General features: G+C 37.5%; 1 protein-coding gene across 6 annotated transcripts in view; it reads right to left on the reverse strand.

Annotated features, from left to right (window-relative positions):
- Positions 1-24,431, reverse strand: part of USP45 (ubiquitin specific peptidase 45) — a 69,589-nt gene that overhangs the window by 14,029 nt on the left and 31,129 nt on the right. For all 6 annotated transcript variants that reach the window (XM_070733261.1, XM_070733259.1, XM_070733258.1 and 3 more), the window contains 6 exons: positions 22,571-22,722; positions 21,567-21,662; positions 19,912-20,042; positions 10,197-10,284; positions 1,991-2,072; positions 673-764 (listed from right to left, as the gene is read on the reverse strand). In XM_070733261.1, coding sequence (XP_070589362.1) covers positions 673-764; positions 1,991-2,072; positions 10,197-10,284; positions 19,912-20,042; positions 21,567-21,662; positions 22,571-22,722 — 641 coding nt within the window. The remainder of the gene's footprint in view (positions 1-672; positions 765-1,990; positions 2,073-10,196; positions 10,285-19,911; positions 20,043-21,566; positions 21,663-22,570; positions 22,723-24,431) is intronic.

A 24,431-nucleotide genomic window follows, 5' to 3' on the forward strand; every position in this document is an offset into this window, starting at 1 on the left:
TATAGGTGGGTCTTAAGGAACTTGCGAAAGACAAGGAGGGTGGAAGCCGTTCTAATCTCTGGGGGGAGTTGATTCCTGGGGCCCACCAAATGACATTGTTTGGTTGACGGGACCCGGAGAAGGCCAACTCTGTGGGACCTTATCGGCCACTGGGATTCGTGCCGTAGAAAGCGGTTCCGGAGGTATTCTGGTCCAATGCCATGTAGGGCTTTAAAGATAGGATGGAGAAGCAAGTGAATGGACAACAGCAACAACGCTGGGGAGAATAACCAACCAGGATGATCCTAAAGACCTCACAAGTCTCATACCAGTATTTGAGACCAGCCTATTGAGTTCTGTGGTGTGCCTCCTTCCCATGCTTAAGGTGCAGGCAACAACTTAAGTGTTGGTCTGCATGCATTAAGGAGAAAACATTCTTTCTCTTTACATATTTTTTCATAACCGGTATTCTTAGATCTATGCTGATTATAAGAAAAGCATTTCTTTCTTCTCCAAGGAAAGCTACTACTGTACTTGACAAACTGGAGAGGTGGAAACCAAGTGGAACTTAATGAACTCATTTACATAATATTTAAGAAGCCAGTCCACATTGTCACGACAATATCAGAAATGACTTCACCATTATCCAAATGATTAATCAACACCCTTCTTATGAAATCCCATAATACTTACATTTTCACATTCTTCACACATGATAGTGCTGGTTAATTCACCCACAAAAATCCTGTCTATGAAATTCATCTTCACACCCTCTCTTCCATATGCTGGAAAAAAAAGAAGTTCTTTAAAAATTGTGCATCCCCATTCTAAATCTAGCAGAATTAATTCTAGGATTTAATTCAGAAAATATAAATCTAAAGTAAGTTATAGTTTGCATCAACAGCAGGGGGGGAAATGACCATACTAAAGCTGCAAATATTTGGGTGGCCACCAGATGGCAATAGGAGGAAAGAGGTCAGTGGATGTTTGCATCCAGATATAATTTGGTTATAAAAAGGAGTTATCTATGACTACATTCAATTCTGGTTTTGATTTCTGCTAATTAGATAAAGATGTATTATTTGTACTTCACAAGAAATGTGGTAGATATTTTGTTATGTTGTGTGATGCAGCAGTACATCCCAGTTTGATTTCACTTTTCCCCCTTGATATAATTTTGAAAAATATTCAAATAATATGGGTTTCAGTGCCTTTAACTAATTATGTGAACTTTATTCATCAACAAAAAGCTGAGAAGCACAACTATTTGCCTTAAGATGATGTTTTGATCTGGTGTTTTATCAGCAGAAAATAATCTTCCCAACTCCTCATGCAGCATGAATTTGAGAAGTTCTAAATGTGCTCAAATGTTTCCAGGTTAATATGTTCAGGGCTATACAGTAGTCTTCTATTTATTTCTACATATCTGAAATCCTTTTAATGCACCCATCAAGTTGCCAACTTTTCAGCTTTTCTAGTTAAAAGAAAAGCAGTGCCTGAGATCTTGTAGTACAATCAGGGTTAGTATTCACTTACTTTCCCTACCACTTTGGATGTTCACATGCACACATCCTCCAGTGCAAGTTCTGTACTTGCACATGAACTCAGCCTCAAAAACGTGGTTAAATAGGATGGCATTATGTCTGGGCAAGTGCGCAGACCCATTTACAACCAGTGCTACCAGTTCGCCCGAACAGGTCTGAACTGGCTGAATGCCACCTCTGATCCTAGTAGCTTCTCAGAAATCAGTCTCCCTGAATTCAGAGAAACATTTTCCTAGACAAGTGTTGGAGTCTTCAGTTTGTGTACTCTTTTTTTCCTTCTCAATTATTGATCAAGTACTTCGATAGGCAGCTTAAATATATTACCTCTGTTATACAATGCTCTGCCTCCTGCCCAAGTGAAAATGCTAGAATTGCCTTTTAGACAACATTATAAAGATATCTCATTTGTGCAATAAGAGAACTCTTATGCAAATAACACAGGGAAGTGGTGCCAGACGAAACCATACCTTTGACTTTTCTTTTGGTTTCTTCATCTGCTGTTTTACTTGTTGGGTTATTAAATGCTGTTAAGATTGCAGCTTGTATGCGCTGTAACACAGATATTTAGCACATTTTTAAAGTTAAAGTTTGCAGTTTTAACTCTCTTTAAAAGAAATTAAATAGCCTATTGATCAGACTGTGCAATTGCTCTTCTTTTGAACACATAGGTTCATATTAATGACAGAATTGGAAATAGAGTCTCAGTCTTTCACAATGACCTCTACTCTTGTTTCCATATTCTTTTATTTACCTAATTAATCTTAGTTATTGTTATAGTTCCTAGCCCTTAAAGTAGTCCTTTTGCAAAAGGAGTTACAAAATGAGTGCAACACTATGAGATATATAACAAAAAGAAGAGCTATAATAAAATATCATTCTAAAACAAATTAAATAAATATTAGCAGCAATAATTTAAGTCCAATTAATAAAAAATAATTTAATCAGAAAACAACAGAATAATGAACTCTTCACTTCTTATACAAGAATATACAGTATCTTTCACAAGAAAATATACACAGGATTTTATCAAGTCTTTAAATACATTGTTGCTGATTTTCTAACATAAAGACTAGCAATTTGCACATAATTAAAATTAACTATCTTTACAACAATCATTTTATTTTGACTTATTTTATAATTTAATATGTGCTTAAAGTAGAACCAGAACATGTCCACTTCAAATCTCATTCAGCCTAAATATGACTTTAGAAAACCTGGTGAATGGTCTACCTACCACTCACCTTAAAGCAGCAGCTGTGGAAGGAAGAAGGCAATCTGGACTGCAATTTATGGGGAGCAAATTTAACCCTTTATGCCTCTGCAGTCTTCATGAAAAATACCAATCTACCCAACTCAAGCTTCCATTCGGACCCAACCCAGTTTCCTCACGAATAAGACTGCAATCAGGCTATGGCCATTAGGATACACCTGAAAGGATCTAAACTGGAGAAAGTTTCCCCATTCTATTATAAAGCCTATTATTGTCTGAAAACCCATTACAGTAGTCCCTCACCTATCGCTGGTGTTACGTTCCAGACCCGGCCGCGATAGGTGAAATCCGCGATGTGGAATTTATCGACTGATAGTACTTATTTAAGTATTTATATTGTAATTGTTTGGTAAGTTTTCATTGTTTTAAGTGTTTATAAACCCTTCCCACACAGTATTTATTTTAGATACAGTATTTAAATACAGTATTTACAATTTTAGATATATTTTTTTGAAAAACCTGCCGATCGAGTTCGGCGGGCTGTTTAAATCTGCCGATCGACTTCCTCAGAAACCCGCGAACCAGCGAAGATCCGCGAATGATTTTTCTCAATAATATTTCTTGAAAACCCGCGATGAAGTGAAGCCGCAGTAGGTGAAGCGTGGTATAGCGAGGGACTACTGTACTTCTATAATGCTGCAATTTGTGTATTTTTATAAAAGGCATCACTTCTGGAATGGTTTAAAAGAGGATTGCTGTTTGCATCAAGCAGACACAGAGAAAAACAAGACAATATTGAAATCATCAGCAGAAAGAGAAAATATCTCCCCATGGAAGAAGAAAACCAAATTCTACTGTAGAACTGAAAAGGAGGAAGAGGTTCCTTTCTTTGCAGGATAATATACAGTACAGTGTTCCCTCGATTTTCGCGGGTTTGAACTTCATGGAACGTCTATACCACGGTTTTTCAAAAATATTAATTAAAAAATACTTTGCGGTTTTTCCCCCTATACCACGTTTTTCCCCACCCGATGACGTCATATGTCATTGCCAAACTTTCATCTGCCTTTAAAAAACATTTTTAATAAACTTTAATAAATAAACATGGTGAGTAATAATCTAAATGGTTGCTAAGGGAATGGGAATTGTAATTTAGGGGTTTAAAGTGTTAAGGGAAGGCTTGGAATACTGTTCATAGCCCGAAATAGTGTATTTACTTCCGCATCTCTACTTCGCGGAAATTCGACTTTCGTGGGTGGTCTCGGAACGCATCCCACATGAAAATCAAGGGAACACTGTATATCCCTATGAATTGACTAACAGGTGGGGTTAATATTACAAAGACAAACAAACATAATAAATTGCAAAAGATCAATTGAACTAAGTATAATTGCATGGGAACTCTGTCATTCCAAGTTTGGGGGGGTGGAAGGAATCATGATAAAAATGTAATCTTGTACTCTTACTTTAGCATTTGTTTTTCAAAAACATTAGAATATTAATACTAATGTGAAATTTGGAGCTAAAATAAGTCCTAATATTGGGCAGGGAAAATAGTAGGCAAGAACAAAAATTGCACCTGGATATTTTTGGTATTAATATATATTAATATAACATTCAGCATGGACATCATTAAACGATCCATACAAAACGTTTTGACATTAAAATGAATGTTACAACTGGGCTAATTATTGTATAGCCCTCTATGCTTATAATTAAATCATACATTACTGCATTTTAAAAATAAGTCTCTATAAAGTGATTTCTCATTTATGTGACTAAAATCTGTCTCTATCACCATCAGAAAAGAAAGAAAAAATATAATTGTATTTATAATCAAGAAACAGATGAAGGGTACCTGTTCTGCCGGGCTCTATGGTATGAGCCTCCCGAAAATTCAAGGGTACAAATTTCAGACACACACACACTTGAAAGTTCAAAAACAATGTCCTTTATCACAAAAATTCAAAAGAAACAAAGCACCCTTTTTGTATTGCAAAGAGCACTCGTCCCAAAACAATCTGGTAGTCTGTACAATCCCCTTAATCAGTCCTTAAGTACTTAGCTAGCAGCTGTGAAGAAACGTCACAGCCCTCCTTCTTCCACGAAGTGAGACCCCCACACTTTGCTCTGCTTTGGTTTCAAAGTCATGAAAAAGCAACAAAGTCTGGAAACAGCAAGGCACAGTCCTGAAGAAACAACAATCAGATAATCTTCCACAACGGCCAAGCCAGCATGCTGCTATTTATATCAGCAGCTCTAATTACTGGAGCCCCACCCAAACACAGGTGGCCTCTCTTATCTCCTGTAATATTTCTTCAATTGGTCTCTTCAATGCATAATTCTGCGCATGCGTGGGTCTAACACTTCCTCATCCGAATCAACCAAAGATAATGGAGGTTGGCTTCCTGGGCTGTGTGCCAAGCCCCCTCTTCCAAGTCTCCCCCACCTTCTTCTTCCTCCGAGGAAACTGCACTACCTGACTCTGTCGGCAATAAAACAGGCCTATGACATGTTGATGTTTCCCCTGCATCCACCTCCACATTCCTTGGGGCAGGAGCTGGGCCAGAGCCAACCACAACAGGTACCTGCTTCTATATTACTAATTTAGTGTACAGTGGTACCTCATCTTACGAACGCCTCTTCTAACGAACCCGGTGTTTAAGATTTTTTTGCCTCTTCTTCCGAACTATTTTCACCTTACGAACCCAAGCAGCTGCTGCTGGGATGAAGGGGTTTCTTTTTTTCCCCTTTTTTGAAGAAAGAAAAGGGAGGGGCTGCTTGGAGGAAAGATTTTGCAGAGAACAACGTGCTTGCAAAGGCACTGAAACGGTGTCTTTTGAAGAAAGAAAAGGGAGGGGTGCCCCCCTTGCCTTTCTTCCTTCCCACTCACCCTTTAGCCTAGCCTTGCTTCTTCCACCCGCCCCCTTTAGCTGCTCCTCCCTGCCCTCTGTTCACCTCCCTTCTAAAGTTTGGGATTTTCCTGAAGGATTTGCATGCATTATTTGCTTTTACATTGATTCCTATGGGAAACATAGTTTCATCTTACGAACTTTTCACCTTACGAACCTCCTCCTGGAACCAATTAAGTTCGTATGATGAGGTACCACTGTACAATGATGAATATATAGTGAAAAATATTATACCGTCTCTACCAAATGAGTGTCTAATTCACAAATACTTGCCCTAGATATTAATTCCCAATGTCTCAGTCTTTTTCATTTCATCTTAAATCTAACAACATACAATATCCATACATGAAACTAAATAAATTCACTCATCCTAATGATGTCATAAACAATTTTGCATACAAAGAACCTCTCTTTTTATTGACATGATTGCATTGATTTATATAAAAAAGACTTTTAAGAGTTTGAGTGCATCAGACATTAATAAATTAACCAGCCTTGGTGTAAAGCACTCCCATAAGGGGATAAGGAGACTGTATGCAACTTTGCCTGAATTAGTGACTTTTTGAAAATTGGTTAACTGAAAAGTATTAATTTATACAAACCCTGCATTTATAATAATTTAGGAGAAAGCAATTACAAATATAAGTCCATCAACACAAAATATCACTAAGAGAACTGCCTCACAGCTTAAAAACACAGATTAGGTAACCACAGATCCTGCTGTGGCTCTAAAATAAGAAAATTTAATTTTATCAATGTGCTTACTATTTCTAATGGTTGTTTATTCTTGAGAACAGTTCTTTTTTAAAAAAAACTCCACAAGTTTACAAGAAATACCTTCTTTAAATTATTTGTGCAAAAATATAGATAACTCAGAGAGAGGAGACACTATAGAACCGCAAAATGAACAAAAGCTGACCCAGTGAATCCTTATAGGAATCACCTTTAACAGAGACACGAGAATGCTTAGTCGTTCTAATCAGTTTTAAAGGATTCTGGTGGCAGACAGACTGCTGGAGGCTTTCTTCAATTAAAAAAAAAGGCACCGTAGTGACACTCTCTAACAATAGCACGATTAACAGCTGTGGTATTCCCATGACAGACAATGTTGCTCAGGTTTGTTCAGGCTGGCACAACTGTCACTGCTCACAAGATGGTCCAGATTCTCAGATCTGACATTCTCCATTTGCCATGATCATATAAAAACCTGAAAAGTGGAAGGGGAGGGGGCAGGCACAACAACAGCTTTTAGTAGTAATGCCTCTTGCTGTGAAGCCTGAGGTAATAAAATCCCCGTTAGCTTATATTGCTCCTTTATGGCGAAATATGGGCTTAATTGTTGATGCAGGCTCAACATTTGCTTTCCTTAAAGGGGAAGGAAGAAGGGAATGTGGGATTTGGGGCTATGAAGAAAAGGGGTGATACAATCTTTTTGATTTATCTTTGCTAATACAGCATCAGATCATGCTCTTTTGGGAATTAACTTTTTTTTACCATATAATTTCACAACAGGCTAAAATCAAGATAGTTATCTCCCTCTTTCCAGACTCTCACCTTCATATATGATCTTGCAAATGAAATTATCAGCCCCAAACATATTTAAAACAGGGCTCATTGTAATGAGGAAAGTATACAGAATTTGAGACTGTGGAACGTGGTATTAACTTTCTGCTCAAGTTAAATATGTAATTGACGACACTTCAAAAGTTTAGAATTAAACTATATGACACAAAACATAGATAAATAAGAACCATCTTATATTTGACAATCCACCCATTTTATCTGATGAATATATCATGGCATAATAGCAGAATGAGATATACATAATTGAACTGTAATAAGGTAATTTAGATCACCTGATCTAGATTATTCAAGCAGGGTTAAAGACTGTCTGTGATGTTTAATGGCATAAAGGCAGCATTCTAAATAGTATTCTACAAGTTGATGAGTATTACTAATACAATTGGCACAAAAGTGGTATCACTTCTTCAGGTTGTCAGGCATCCATTAGCATTCCTGGCCAGATTTCTATTACTGATTGTTTATTTATTTATTTATTAGATTTGTATGCCGCCCCTCTCCGTAGATTATGGAGTTTAGATGTGAGAGTCAAAAGCAGTCCAATGTAATATACTGTATTATCACACTTATATTTCCAGTATGAAATTTAAACATAATAAATACTCTACTATATCCTAAATTAAGGGGTTTAATTATATTCAATGGGTGGAATTCAGAGTTTTATTCTACCACTGAGTGAAATTCCGCTAGAATTCTTCCACTAATGGACAGAAGAGACATTTTGATCTAGTCCTCTCTTTTTCCAGATTCCAACATTATTCTAATAGGTTCTTCCCCATCAAAATCTTTGGAAGAGATGTTGAGGGACAGGGTGAATAGCAACCTACTCAAATTCAACTAGTAAAAACCCTCTAGCGGTTCAATAGCCACTAATCGAATAAGACAAACTTTTGTCCCTATCCAGAGGAAAAAAATCTCTATAGAGTAGTAACCAAAGCAACACTGTTTAAGAGTTTGTAACAGAGGTGCTATTCAGCAGGTTCTGACAAGTTCGGGAAAACTGGTAGCGGAAATTTTGAGTAGTTTGGAGAACTGGCAAATATCACCTCTGGCTGGCCCCAGAGTGGGGTGGGAATGGGGATTTTGCAATATCCTTCTTCTGCCATGCCCACTAAGTCACACCACATCCACCAAGCTATGCCCACAGAACCGGTAGTAAAAAAAAAAGAATTCCACCACTGGTTTGTGTTGTGGTTAGCTCTGGCCCAGCTCCTGCCCCAAGGACTGTGGATGTGGGGGAGACATCCACATGCTGCAGGCCTGTTTCTCCCCCCCCCCCCCCGGTGGAATCTGCTGATGAAGGCTCCTCTGACCAAGAAGACATGAGTGACAGGGAGGAGGAGAGTGTGGCAGACAGCTCAGAAGGAGATCAATTATCTAGCTCCTCCTTAGATTCAGAACAAGAGTTAATAATACAGCCACGCATGCGGAGAGGGATGCATAGGCAACAACTGAGAGATTATTATCAAAGAAAATGAGGCCACCTGTGGTTGGGTAGGGCTGTGGTAACTAGTGAGGCTGCTATAAATAGCAGCCTCTGGGTTTGGCCATTGTCGAGGATATCTGATCATTGTGTTTCCTGACTGCTTTACTGACTTTGACCTTTTGTGTGCTGATTTCCCCCCGCTTTGAAACTAAACCAGGGCAAAGTGTGCTTCACTTTGTAAAAGAAGGACTGTGAATTGCCTCACAGCTGCAAGCTAAGTATCACAGAACTGATAAGGGACTTGTACAAATTACCAGTTTGTTTGGAGACGAGTGCTCTTTGCTATACCAAAAGAGGGCTTGGTTTAATTTAAGTGATTTTTCATTATAAAGAACATTGTTTTGAATTTTCAAAAGTGTGTGGGTCTGAAATTTGTGCCTGTGAATTTTGGGGAGGATTCTACCAGAGAGCCCGACAGAACAGTCTGTAAGGAAAGGGAATATCATAGATTGGAGTAGCCAATTATTTTCCCAAAGGGAAAATGAGAAAACTGAGATTGGGGTTGAAGAAACTGGGACTGTTATGAAGGCCAAACAAATAGAGCTGTGAAGGTGTGAAAGCATGCATATGCACACATATGTAAATTAAAAAAATAAAATAAATAGCAGTCACCTTCAAAATAAAAGCCACCCATGCAGGCCACATAGGAACAGCCAAAGAGCCGGATGTGGCCTGAGCTCTGTCATAGATCATACACTGTAATATTCAGACATCTTGGATCCAATGTATTGTTTCAAATAAAAAGCAACATAAATTTACAGCAGAGCCGCAGGACTAGAGAATTTTTTTTTTTTCTGGTTGAAATCATTACTGCTTCTGTTTTAAGATCTTGCTGCTTTAAAGTCTCGAGTTTAAAAGTTGGGATGGGATGAGGACTGGGAAAATAGTGCAGATAGTGCAGATACTGTACTCTGAAATTTTGCTAATGAATTAGTGAAGCTACCATAGTACTGCTTTAAGAACTCCCATATTAAATAAATATTTTAAAATGTGATTGACAAACAGATACATTGCACAGGGACATTCAGTCAGAAAACCAATAACATGGCTTATCATTCTTTTAAAAGTATACTTTTGCTAGGACACTGAAGTTGGGCACAGAATAGTTTGGAAATTACCTACATATTCTCACATTATTTAAATAAGTACTATATTACAATATAAAAACAGCAGTATAAAACAGAATAACCTCTTTGAGTGAATCCCTGAACAGTAAAATATGAGTACAAATTTAGGTTTGATTTGCCAAACAAATTCACACAGCAATCAAACAGTAGCCAATTAATATACTCTATTTAAAATTAATAAATGGAAGAATTGACTATTATTCCAAAATCTGTTATATCATCACTGGTTCTCTGAAGACACCCAATAGTAAATCATTTTCTTAATATATAGCATAAAATAACACAAAGGTTTAAAATAAATAAATAAATAAGTAATTTGAGTTAAACTGTTTCGTTTTGCAAAAATAAACACTTCACCTTTGTTTCTTCTATTCTCATTGCATCCAACAAGTAGTGGAGTACTTCCTGGCTATCCTGTTGTTGAAATCCTTTAAACCGAGGGGCCCTGCAGAGGGGAAAATGGTCAGTCTCTAGAGAAGGAGTTATAAGGCTTAACAGTGGTTTAACATGTACATGCAAAACATATGTTCAAGAATATTACTCTCTGTGATGGGCAGAGAGGAAAGCAACGTTCAGAGAGAGGGTGAGAAACAGATCGAAGTGTGAGAGAGATGGACAAAACATGGAAAGTATACAGTGATACCTCGTCTTACAAACGTCTCATCATACAAACTTTTCGAGATACAAACCCGGGGTTTAAGATTTTTTTGCCTCTTCTTACAAACTATTTTCACATTACAAACCCACCGCCGCCACTGGGATGCCCCGCCTCCAGACTTCCGTTGCCAGCGAAGCGCTCATTTTTGCAATGCTAGGATTCCCCTGCTGGGATTGCCCTGCAGCATAGCAAAAGCACAGAAGTCTGGAGGTGGGGTTTCCCATGGAGGGGAGCCTCATGGGAATCCCAACAGCACAAAAACGGGCGCTTCGGCTGGCAAAAGGGGTGAATTTTGGGCTTGCACACATTAATCGCTTTTCCATTGATTCCTATGGGAAACATTGTTTCATCTTACAAACTTTTCACCTTAAGGACATCGTCCTAGAACCAATTAAGTTTGTAAGACAAGGTATCACTGTATTTTGTTTCCAAAAAGATTGTAATGTGAAATCTGATTGAAAGATGACAGGCCTTAACTACATTATCTTAGGATACAACAAAGGCACTTGATTCCCTTCCTATGGATATAAGCAACCTAGAATAAGGTGTTCTACTGGCATAGGGAAGACCAGGTTCTAATCAATTCTCAGCCATGGAAGGTTACTTTGCGCCAGTTGCTTCCTTGTAGCTCAGTTTACCTTAGCGTTGTTATACTATAATTATACATCAGGTTGTAAAACTTCATCATCTGTTATGTGATTGTAGTAATTTTTGGAGAATTAAATGGGTGGCCCATCAGCTACATGTTAAGCTCAAAACCCACAAAGCAAAACCACTGAATTGTGGAGTTTAATACAGATAGTCCTCGACTTACAAAAATTTGCTTCAAGTGTTACAATAGCCCTGGAAAAAGTGACCTGATCATTTTTCACACGCATGACCATTTCAGCATCTCCTCAGTCGCGTGATTTACATTCAGATGTTTGACAGATGACTCACATTTATGATAGTTGCAATGTCCCGGGGTCACGTGATGCAAATGAGGTCAATAAGGAGACCAGATTCAGTGAGCAATATAAACTTTGGGCTCAAATGTTTTTTAAGTTGAGAACTACCTGTATAAGAATTAGGGTAAGGTACAGAATCTTGGAAATTGCAATAGGAACTTCCGGCTTTCTTTTACTAAGCATTTCAAGGTTGACTCAGCCTTCCATCCTTCCGAGGTAGGTAAAATGAGGACCCGGATTGTGGGAGCAATATGCTGGCTGTGTTAAAAAGTGCTATTGCTAACATGTTGTAAGCTGCCCTGAGTCTAAGGAGAAGGGCGGCATAAAAATTGAATAAATTAATAAATTGAATAAATAAATTTCATCAAGGCAGAATCTCTCCATGTCCTGAATCTCATCTTCTGGGCTTTAAAGCTGTCACCTATTAATGAATGTCTTTCCCATTTATTATTTTCATTTAAGTTCCTCCATCTCTTTCCCAGCCTCCTCAAAATTTCTCACACTGCCCAAACATCTTGCCAAAAAGTTACAGGGCATTTTATTTTTATTTTTTTTAAATATACTTTATTAATTTATTAAGAATGGGGAAAGGGGATGGGAATACAAAAAGAAAGATAGGAGGGGTATGAGGCAAGCAATCTTTTTATACAGTAGCATATATATATTGTTGTATATTCATTTCAAACATTTATCTATAGATAATTATTTTGAATTCAATATTCGTATTTACATAGTCTTATATCTATAAAATATAGTAATTTAAGAATAAAGTAGTGCTTTGCTATATGCATTGATAGGTAATATAGTAAAGATTTTAGATGAGGTAAGAAGAAAAAAAAGGGGGGGTAGTACCTGCAAGCTAGCAGGAATATATATTGTGACAACTTAGTTTGATTATGTTTATTAATTTTGTGGGTAAAAGATATTTGTGAGTGATGTTATTAGTATATTGTCAATAATTATCAGATGGATTGAACTCAGACAGAGATTGTGTCAGTTTTGGTCAGAATTTCTGTTGTGTATATCTTCCTCCTGGTTTAAGTTGGTTTTTATTTTATTGTTTTTAAAATTAGATAACCATCTGTACCACTTCTCCCAGGGAATTACAGGGCATTTTAATGTACATTGTTCTGTAATGGGATCTAATAAAATTACTACCATGATATGAATGTGTGGTTTTTATTTTCACTTTGTTCTCATGAATCAACAGAATCACTCTGATTTTTTAAGACAGGCATTGAGTCAAGTTATCATCAACCATTCTGACGGCTGGAAAGCAGCGCATCAAAGAGCCCAACTGTTTAATTCAGAGACAGCTTTGAAAAAGATTTATAACTATTTATAACTATTAACATGGAAGAATATTCACCATACGCTCTTTTAATCTAACCTGTTAGCCAGGTCTCCAACTTTGCTGGCTGGAGAATTCTGGGAGTTAAAGTCCACAAGTCTTAAAGTTGCCAAGTTTGAAGATCTCTGTGCAACCCAATCATCACAAAACTGGGAAGACTAAAATATGATACTTATCATTTCACCTAGTCACTTGTGATAAAGAATGTTTCAAGGTGACCAGGCAGGAAAGTTGAGATTTTTTTTTAAGATCAATGAAGGTATATAATGGGTAGGTGCTAGTAAAGCTTTTGAGCTTATCTACAAAACTGAAAAAATCACTCACATTTTAATATGACAATAACACCATCCTAAATGCAACACAGTTTTTAAAGCTCTCCGTCAAAAACTGAACTGCTTTCTTATTGGAAGAATAGGTGTTGCTATTTATTTAATCAATTTTTATGACCAGCCAACTCACAAACCATGACTCTAGAAGGCTAACACAGGATGATCAAAACCAATTCAAAAACATTGTACAGAACAAAGACATGAAAAAATTAAAATGTTTCCCCAATTCTTCCTTTCTCAGGCAGACTGTCACCCTAAATAGAGCTGCCAACCAGCCATCTATGGACATAAGAGAAGAAAAATAACCATGTTTTGTTCCTAGTATCCTAAGTACATCTTAATTTAAAAACTCATTTGATCTCAGGTTTGTTCTCTTCTAGCTGTCTTCTATATGTTTCTTCTACCACTTCCTCTCCCAGAATTTGCCAGTAAACTACTAAGGAACTTTCTGAATCCATATACAGTTTTCTCAGATGCAGCTAATCTAGAGCTTTCATCAACCCCTTATTCCAGGTAATGACACCTCAAATTCCTTGTGAAATCCCAAAATCAGACAAGGACCTAGAGGAAGACCAGGTTAATAAGCTTTTTTTTGGGGGGGAGCATAATTTTATTAAGAATTTTTAAAAAGAATATAATACCAACTAATAAGAAGTGATGAAAAGAAAGAAATCAAAAATAAGCCAAAAAAGTGTGACGGCAGAAGGGGGAGAAAGAATAAAAGAAAAAAAATAGGGGGAGAAAGGATACTAAGAAGTAATTTGTAGCACTTGTAAGAATAATTATAAACTTTATCTCTTATTCTAAGGTTACAATTTAATTGTCTTTTTTCTAGAATTTTTTTCTTTTTTTTTTCTAGACAATTTTTCCCTGTTCCATCCAAAAGGTCTATAAGGGGCCAATTTAACAAATCTCACTCCCTGTGTTAAGGAGCAGGTACAAGGAACTCAAAATGATCTGATAAAGGATTAATAGCAAGATTGACTTCAAATTATATTGCTACCACCCCAAATAAAAAAACTGATCTAATTCTAGGTCAGGTCTGGGTCTGCTCTACCATGGCAATTCATTCCCCTGCTTTTCACCTAGAGAGAGCAGGATCAAGTCCTCCAAAACCACTAGTAGCCAAGTAGGAAATTGTCACGCATCACAAAGATTGGTGCAGTAGCAACATTCCCATCTAATCAGCAGGATCTTTTGTCTGCTTATGTGGGGAAACAATTGAAAACCCCCCAGAAACTCAAGGATGACAATAGCCATTCTACGATCCCTGTCCTTGGATTGTGGGTTACACACCCAACTGGATACATTTCCAAGAGGTCTTTCCCCTCCATACAGAGCCAGGTCTTAGCAAGGCATGACAGCTCAACTGTGGACCTCACAGGTCTCTTCCAACTCTGTCATTCTGCCATCCACTATTAACCCATGGGTGAGAGATCTCATTACAGTCTGAACAGGAATTCATCAACAGCTAAAAGCTCAGACCCCTGGATCTTGGGGGGGCTGAGTCCAGGAGCCAGGAACATGGAGCCAATGCATAGACACCAACCCCACTTTCCCTGTGAGTGACCCATCCATGCCTCCCACCACTTCTCCTCTTGCCTATCACCAGCAAATTTCCAAGTTGCCCTTTCTTTGCACTGACTAGTGGAGCATGGCATATGCACACAACTGTTGTCTGTCCCTTTCTATATTTGGTGTAGGCTACAACTGACAGAACAGAGCTTACGGTGCTTTCTAAAAAAAACAGACTATGAGAAGAAAGAACATATTGCTAGCTTAGTGGAGTTTCCAATGATATTTCAGGGAGGCCAATTTTTATTTGCTGCCTAAGGAAAGAGGTTCTGAGCAGTAGTTTTAATGTATGTCAGCAATTTGTCCTATACGCAATAATTGCATTTGTCATTTGCCCTGAGAGGACCCTTTCAATGAAGACCTTAGGTAGCTTCACATATTAATAACTATAAGAGAGAAAATAATATATATAAAAGAATCCAGAGAAGAAAATGGGGCAGTTTCCAAGCACAGCTTGAAAACTTCAGAAATCAAGCAGGGTCCTCTGGCACCGGACCAGAATATCTTCAGGACCGCCTTCTGCCGCACGAATCCCAGCGACCGGTTAGATCCCACAGAGTCGGCCTTTTTTCGGGTCCCGTCAACTAAACAATGTCATCTGGCAGGACCCAGGGGAAGAGCCTTCTCTGTGGTGGCTCCAACCCACTGGAACCAGCTCCCCCCTGAGATTAGTATTGCCCCCACCCTCCCTGCCTTTCGTAAACTCCTTAAAACCCACCTCTGCCGTCAGGCATGGGGGAACTAAAACATCTCCCCCTTGCCCATGTTGTTTTGCCGTTTGATTGATTGTGTGCTTGTTTTTTTATATATATTGGGATTGTTTTATGAATTTCTTAACTTAAAATTGTAATTGGATTGGTGGGCATTGGATTTGTCACTATGTACTGTTTTTTTACTAATGTTGTGAGCCGCCCCGAGTCTGCGGAGAGGGGCGGCATATAAATCCAATAAATTTAATCTAATCTAATCTCTGCTACAGAAGAAATAGCTCTCACATTTCCTCAAGTTTTGTAAAAGTTCTAGTGCATCATTGACAATCACTAGATACATTGCTTTTAGCAATGATTGAGTCCAAGAGTATTAACCTGCAGTCTCGGTGCAAACTTCATGTAGCCTTTGGCTCAATTTTCAAAAATATTTTGCAAGCCCTTTGTTCAGCAGTTTTTGTCCTATGAAAAACAATTCTAAAAACAACTGAGCAAACAGGAAAAGAAAGAGAGGAGGAGAAAGAGAGACAGAGAGAGAAAGAAAAATCATGTGCCATCAAGTCATTTTCAACTCACAATAAATACATACAATAATTAGGTTTTCTGCACAACAATCTATTTCTAAGTTGGTCTTTCAGGTCTTCCAATATCACCACTGTAGGTCCATCTACCTTGCTACCAATCATCCCTTTCTTTTCTTTTTTCCCCCCTTCCATCTTTCCCAGTACAGTATTAGAGCCTGAGAGCCAAATCTTCCAAAGTAGGATTTTTGAGCCTGGTTATTTATGCATCAAGTTAGAACGCTGATTTGTTCAATGATCCATTTTGGGGGTGGGGGGGTGGGGGGGGGGTTATCGACAATATTCTCAGGACTCTTGATCGATGATGATTTGTCAGTGCCGATTGTATACACGGGGTGCTCCAGTTGTTTTGGGAATAGCCCTCTCAAAAGTGCCTATTGAGTTTTCTTTTCCTTTCTCTTGCCACTATCATTCTACTTCTAATTGAAGGTCTTTGTATTTTGTGATTTTTTTCCCCAGTTCTTTATCTCCTATTCTGCTGTCTCCTGTGCTGCAACATCCACTATCCAGACATTTTTGGCTTTATTATCAATAATTGTTAAGTCTGGGTTGTTACATGGAAGGTATTGTTATTGTATGTTATTACTATTATTATCATAATCTTTGGTACAACTTAAAATAGGTTTTAGGTAAAATGAAAAGGATTTCAAAAAAATCCTTTTGAGAGAAATAAAAAATCTTGCGATGAAACTAAAATAAAATAGGAAACACGTGGAGCAGGGGAACAGAAGCTGTAGCCCATATTGATATGTTTGGGTTTGACAACTAAAAGATGTGCATTCCTCTCCCTTTGAAAATATGCTTCCAGCAAAATCCCTGGCAAAAATGGAGGACTCTGGAATGGTTGATTGAACTGACCACTCCCAGACGACTTGACATATGGAAGCCAGTGCCAACATGCTACAACCTGTTGTATGGCGTTAGATAATAAATGACTGAACAGGTTGAATTACTGTTAATGGCCATAAGCAGTGAAGGATGATTAGGACAGCTATGCCACAATTATTCCTGTTTATCATCTTAATACTCAACTTCATGGGAAATATAATTATCTGAATACGATCATTCTACTGTATATTGATAAAGTAATGTCTACTCATTTTAAATCAAGTAGTTTATTAGATAAGCTGTCTGTTGCATAATTTCCTTTTTAAATATGCAGTATGTGCGGTGTAAACACAAACTATAAATAAAATTAAATGCAAAAAATCATTTCTACTTGTTCCACCACAAAGATTAAGATCTACATTTTTAGTATGGCTAAGAGATAGATTACAAAACAAAATTCAGTATAAAATGATATCGTAAGACACTGAAACAAATGAGAAGTCTTTAGATGATCTCTCATTACTAGAAAAAAAAATCCTGTTTAACCTTTTGATTTTATGATAACACATCATCTAATCTAGCCTAAAATCTACAGCTGTAACTCAGGCCCAAGTTCCAATTATTAAAAAAAAAGAAAAAAGAACCCTACTAATTACTCAGTCAGAGGCTGAACTGATTGTCGTTAATAGACAGTCTCATATTCCATGATATATACATACAGTAGTTCCAATGGAATATTAAAAAGGCCTGGCCTATGTGCTTTAGAACATACCTGCTTGAAAAAGAATTTTGTTACTTTCAGAAAAACTGCTTTTAAGTGTCATTTGAAAATCATGATTTGAAAATAACTGCATTTGAGTTTTTCACATAAGCAGAACCTTAGCTTAGCAGTTCTATTTCAACAGTTCTATTTTAGCAATTGATCTTAATAGTTTTGTGTTTGTCAGTAGAAAGATATCAAAGGAGGTCCTAACAGCAGTTTGATTGGCAGGGAATTACAGATTTAAAAGTAATTATCAAGGTTGCTAAACATGCTTTTGATAATGATGGAACTGTGACAGCATACATTGCTCCATGATGCTTCACAGCATTCTCTGAGCAGATTACAATGTCAGCATATTATTCCCAATAATCCATTTTATCGACCTCAAAAAGATGGAAGGCTGAATCTCTCTCTAAGCCTTGTTTCAGAAAAGATAAATGTCTCTTTTTGGCTTCAAATCATTTTGGGGAATCTTTTCTAATTGGTTGCTTCTATATGTGCATATTTCAACTGCCAGAATTCATAGCAATGGTCATGTCTGAGGAAAAACTTGGAGTTAAAATCCACACATCTGGATGGTAACACGACTAATGATACAGTATTGAAAATTTAGTGTAGATCTATCATGTTTTTATCTTTTCTCTCTAATGATCTAGAACATGAGTGTCAGACCTATGGCATCATATTGCCATCACGTGACTTTTCACAATGTTTTTTCCCCTTTGCGGAACTGGGGTGGGCATGGCTTGTGTGTGACACATCCAGCATATGGGCCACCAGTTTGATACTCCTGATCTAGAAAGAATAATATTGGAAAAGTTCTACTTGGTCTATTCTCTTTTTTTTTTTGGAACTACTATATCATCAATTTTCAGTTCCAGGTTCATGGAGAAAGAAATCAAAGATCCAGGACTTGAAAGATTCATCACCAAGTTAAAAATAAATAACATATTTTAATACCGGAATAATCATTAAATAATCACCTAATGATTATTTATTTACTAATTGTTGTGGTTGGCTCTGTCCCAGCTCCTGTCCCAAGGAATGTGGAGGTGGATGCAGGGGAAATATCAACATGTCATAGGCCTGTTTTATTGCCGACAGAGTTAGGTAATGCAGTTTCCTCAGACGAAGAAGAAGGTGTGGGAGACTTGGAAGAGGGGGGCTTGGCACACAGCCCAGGAAGCCAATCTCCATTATCTTCGGTCGATTCAGATGAGGAAGTGTTACACCCAAGCATGCACAGAATTATGCATCGAAGAGACCAATTGAAGAAATATTACAGGAGGTAAGAGAGGCCACCTGTGTTTGGGTGGGGCTCAAGTAATTAGAGCTGCTGATATAAATAGCAGCGTGCTGGCTTGGCCGTTGTGGAAGATTATCTGATCGTTGTTTTTTCAGGACCGTGCCTTGCTGTTTCCGGACTTTGTTGATTTTTCACGACTTTGAAACCCAAGCAGAGCGTGTGTGTTTCACTTCATGGAAGAAGAAGGGCTGTGACGTTCCTTCACAGCTGCTAGCTACGTACTTAAGGACTCATTAAGGGGATTGTACAGACTACCAGGTTGTTTTGGGACGAGTGCTCTTTGCAATACAAAAATGGTGCTTTGTTTCTTTTGAATTTTTGTGATAAAGAACATTGTTTTTGAACTTTCAAGTGTGTGTGTGTCTGAAATTTGTACCCTTGAATTTTCGGGAGGCTCATACCATAGAGCCCGGCAGAACACTAAGGAAACTCTTACTTAGCATTATTAAAGCAGTAAAATGATAACAGTGATGAAAAGTAACCCATTCTAGTTCTGTGAATATTTCACATAATTTAGAAATCCATACAATCAGGAGTATGACCACCATAGTACCCAACTTCACGATTTCTGTCAGCTGCAACAAGTAAAAGAATACTTTATTTAAAAGTATATAAATGTTTGAGGAGTCGCTAAGTGTCTAGATAAGTCAAAACTCTGCATCCCTAATATTCAGAATAGTGGAAACAAACAGAAGGGAGCCTGTAGTTATGCACACAATCTGTCTTCACAAAATGTCCGACAGCTGCAACACTAACAAAATTAACAGTGGATGAATTAGTACCAGACACTAAACAGTTGCTATGGAAAAAGAAATTATCAAATTTCTTTCTTTTTGTTTAAGACTTATTGTAGGTTATTAATATCTAGGAAGGGGTAATCATACCAAGAATGCAAATGCTTACTGTTTGAAATATTAAACAGCACAACACATTTCTGTTGGTTGAAATACTGTAAGACACATTAAGTCACATTAAATTTATATAGGTAAATACTTGAAAGTTACTATAGATAGAAGATTATCCTTACTTCTGGCAGAGCTGGTTGAATAAAATTTTAGGAGAAAGAGGACCTTTCCCAGCATCTTTCATGCTATGAAGGAACAGGAGCATGGCTGAAGTCAGAGATCCAGGATTTGAAAGATTCACTACCAATGGATCCTTTGAGTCAAAAATAAATAACATATTTTAATACACAATAGTAACCCCCGGCATGTAGGCTTAAATATTTCATGCAACTCAATATTATATGAAAATACTTTTATTCAGATAGTAGGAATTCTGCTAGCTCTCCTCCAGCCTGCCCCTTCCAGCATATTTTCTGGAAGCAACGGAAGAAGAGTCTTCTCCGGAACTTCTTTTGATTAAACCTATTGTGATGTATTATATATATAGTTGTGTTAAGCCCTGCTAAAGTGAAACTAACCTTTAGATGACTCTGTTAAGCCTTGCTAAAATGAAACTAACCTTTAGAAGACCCTAACTGTTAACTTTATTTATTTATTTATTTAGTGATATTTATATGCCACCCAATTCCAGCAGGATGCCAAAACTCCAACTGTTTTGGAGAGAAATTTAAAACCTTCATATTTGGGCAGGCTTTTTTATTATTATTATTGGTTAAGACCCTGTGGACCCAGAGTATAAATTACAAGGAATTGCCTGCAGTTTCTCAGTTCCAGTTTTCACTCAATGAAAGATGAACATTGTAGCTGTCCTGCTCTGCTTCTTGCCTACTGAAGCCCACTACACAATACCTATGATTTCAACTTGAAAATAGGCTGGGTTTTGTTGCTGTTGTTGTAATGGGCAACGAAATTGATAGAGGGAACATTAGGGCGAAGCAACATTTATCATAGAGTAACTCATAATATAGAGGACAAAATATAAATCTAATACAAATGTATAAATATAAAACAAAATACACATCTAACGAAGAAATATATTTTGCAGGGGGGAAATCTAGGCTGATATTAGATAATTATATCTAGTTTTCTCTAGATGACATGGGTAGTATATACCTCAAATAAATAAATATGTAGCCATACGTCTCCTCGGGATGTAACAATATGCAAGTCCCATAAGACTCTTTTAATGTAATTTTTTAAGTCTTTAGTTGCTAAAAACATCTGGTATATCAATTCCAGCTACATATATGGACTCACAAACTAATGGCATTAGAAGAATTGAAAGGTTGACATTTTCATTAGGAAAAAAAAAAGAGAAACTAAACCAGGCTTCATTTAGCAAAGTGTCCAAACAACAACCATGGGGTTTCAACAGTGATTTAATGCAACCAGGTAAGTCTGAGTAAGAGTCTGTTCTGTGCCATCCTCTGTTTAAAAAAGACTTTCTATCTGCAGAACAGATGGTGATGTACTAGACTCCTGGCTTGGAGGGAGGGAAGGAAGGAAATGATTTTTGTCAGCCACATTTCTCCGGAAACCTTTGGTTCCACATCTTCCCAGATGTTCCCTCATATCCACAATCCAAAGGGGGGGAAACCATTTTTCCCCAGCTACAATATTCCTTAAGTATAATTCTGCTGATTCAAGCTCTAGTGCCAACTAAAAAATGATACGCCTCATTTTGCACAAAAAAAAAAAGATTACATTAAGAGTGCCCTTATCGTTCCTAGTGTCCACACAATGAAACGTTCAGTGATTGGTTCAAGAGGATGCTTACCAGTTGAGATGTTGAGCTTTGACCTATTTTTAGCTTTGTCCCCTTTTCTTTCATTTCGCACATTAGCTCACTTAACATGTGGGTTTGTGCCAAATTCTAAAACAAAATAGGGAGGGGGGAAGCTATAATGAGCGACTGGACTAATAAAATGATTTTTTTTTTTAAATTAAGATGCTTCAAGCTACAGAATGCATACAGGTAGTCCTCAACTTACAACAATTCATTAAGTGAATTTTCAAAGTTACAATGGCACTGAAAAAAGTTGTGATCCTTTTTCACATGTTTTATGACCAATGAACATCCCCATGATCATGTGATCAAAATTCAGATGCTTGGCAACTGACTTATATTTATAATGGCTGCAGTGACCCAGGGCCATTGGATCCTCTTTTGTGACCTTCTGACAAGCAAAATCAACAAGGAAACCAGATTCACTTAATAACCGTGTCTCTAATTTAGCAACTACAGTGATTCACTTAACAATGAATGGTAGAAAAAGTCACAAAGTGGGACAAAGTTCACTTAACAAATGTCTCAATAGCAACAAAACTATGATCGTAAGTCGAGAACTACTGGCAAATGGTCTTCCTTGGCAGTTGCTTGACTGGATTATGATACTTATAACTATTGAGCAAGACATCTGATATTTTAATTACATGTAACTGCCTGTATCTTATACAATATATCCTTTGAAAGGCAATCTCAAGACCAAAGAAATGACAATTAACTGAACGTCTCTGGTCTCTGCTTGAAAATTTTCTTCTTGGATTAGTTTATACATATATACTAACTACTTGAATAACTTCTATAAATATATTTAAACATTTAGACTTGAAAACATGACAGAAATATTAGAGATAAACCATCCAGTTATACAATTCTGCACAACTTGTGTTGAAAAGGGAACGAACTACCCATATAACATATCATAGTTTGATCTGCTTATTGACAGTCACTTGTACTTCTTTGTTGTGTGATTGTTATAGATTTCTGAGCAGTTTTACCTGCATAACAGCATTAAAGAAACATGTGTTCCCTAAGTTATTAATGCCTTTAACAGGAACAGATGCCCAGCTGGAACTGAGGCCTTTTCCTCTTAATATGTCATTTGCTTCATTGTTTTCTTCATGTAACCATATAATTTTTGACGATGAACCTTTAACAAGAAAAGATAAGAATTAAATCTTGTACACACGGTACTGTTTGCTGACCTTTAAATATATATATATACTGTATACATATCAAAAGCAACGTAAACGTCCAGTTTGGAACAATACTACATTATCAAGAGATTAATTCAAAGAGTTGCTACTAACTAAAGTCAATCAATTCTCAAGCTCTGATTGGCAACTCTTCCTATGTTGGGAAGACACTGCAGTTGCTATTTATGATGTATAGATTATGTTTATGCTAACCTATAATATAGAAATGATATGCATAATCAAATTCATTCAAAAATCAAGAGAATGGCATAAAGTTTTTTTTTCATTAAAAGAAAAGATAAGATCCACTTTCATAAATAGTTGTAACATGAGATGGATCAACAAGAACACAAGACTTTTGGGGCTAATGGTCTTTTGCCCTTTGGTTTTAAGTTTAAGATATAGTAAACACTGGAGTGTAGAAAGTTAATTTTAACCACACATTTTCCAATTCCCTAGATTTCAGAATTCCTCAGGATAAGCAAGTTTTGAGCCTGTAGCTCTTGAAACAAGGAAAAATCTGCCACAAACTGAGATACAGAATAGTCTCTACTTTTTAATGTGTATTACATCATGTTCTTTGTATAAACCTCCAATTTTTAAGGCACATAAAACAATTAGTATCTAACACCCTGCCTCCGAATATAACTTGCAATCAAAAAATAATTCCTGGAAACTTCACCTAATTTTGCACATTAAAAAAAAGACTGAGATGAAAGAGGGGGGCATGGCTAACGCCATGGCAACACAACACATTCTTCAGGGCTTTCAAAGAAATGTCAAATCTCAGCTGATTTGGGGTCTTTCTTAATCTAAACTGTTATGGAGGAACAGTAGATAAATAAATACGAGATGATACTAACAGGGAAAAGGCAGTTTCCCTGGAGAGTCGATTAAAGCCTCAGATTAGAGCTGACCCGCAAGACCACAAAAGCAAAGGACTGGCCTGTGGTGCCTTTGCCAGCGAAAACAGCGCTCAGGTACACACAGCTCTCCAAAGCTCCATATTTACTGGCAGAGGGTTGCAGGAAGCCATCACAGCCAAAAACGGAGTTCGGGAGCCCATTTTCTCTGACAGAACTCTCGGGCCACCACAAGCACCCCCGACATGAGAGATGTTCAGCTGGCCACACCTACCCTAGCCACGCCCACTTCCCCCCAAGTTCAAACACAACCCTGATGCAGCCCTCAATGAAATTGAGTTTCACATCCCTGATCTAGATACTTTCTACCTGCAGTGAAATTAGAAAGTTCTTAATGAGTAATAGAGAGGTAATGAGAAATCCTGAAATAATTTATTTATTTATTTATTTATTCATTCAATTTTTATGCCACCCTTCTCCTTAGACTCAGGGCGGCTTACAACCTGTTAGCAATAGCACTTTTTAACAGAGCAAGCATATTGCCCCCACAATCCGGGTCCTCATTTTATCCACCTCGGAAGGATGGAAGGCTGAGTCAACCTTGAGCCGATGATGAGATTTGAACCGTTGACCTTCAGATCTACAGTCAGCTTCAGTGGCCTGCAGTACAGCACTCTACCTGCTGCGCCACCCCGGCTCTAATGCTATTCCGCCTAGATTTCAACTTGCAACTTTCATATTGTCTCGTGGTTCCAGGGATGCGGTGGGAAGAACAGCAGTTGTAGTGAATGAAACTTTTT

Source organism: Erythrolamprus reginae, chromosome 1 (assembly GCF_031021105.1).
Source record: "Erythrolamprus reginae isolate rEryReg1 chromosome 1, rEryReg1.hap1, whole genome shotgun sequence".
NCBI lineage: Eukaryota > Metazoa > Chordata > Lepidosauria > Squamata > Dipsadidae > Erythrolamprus > Erythrolamprus reginae.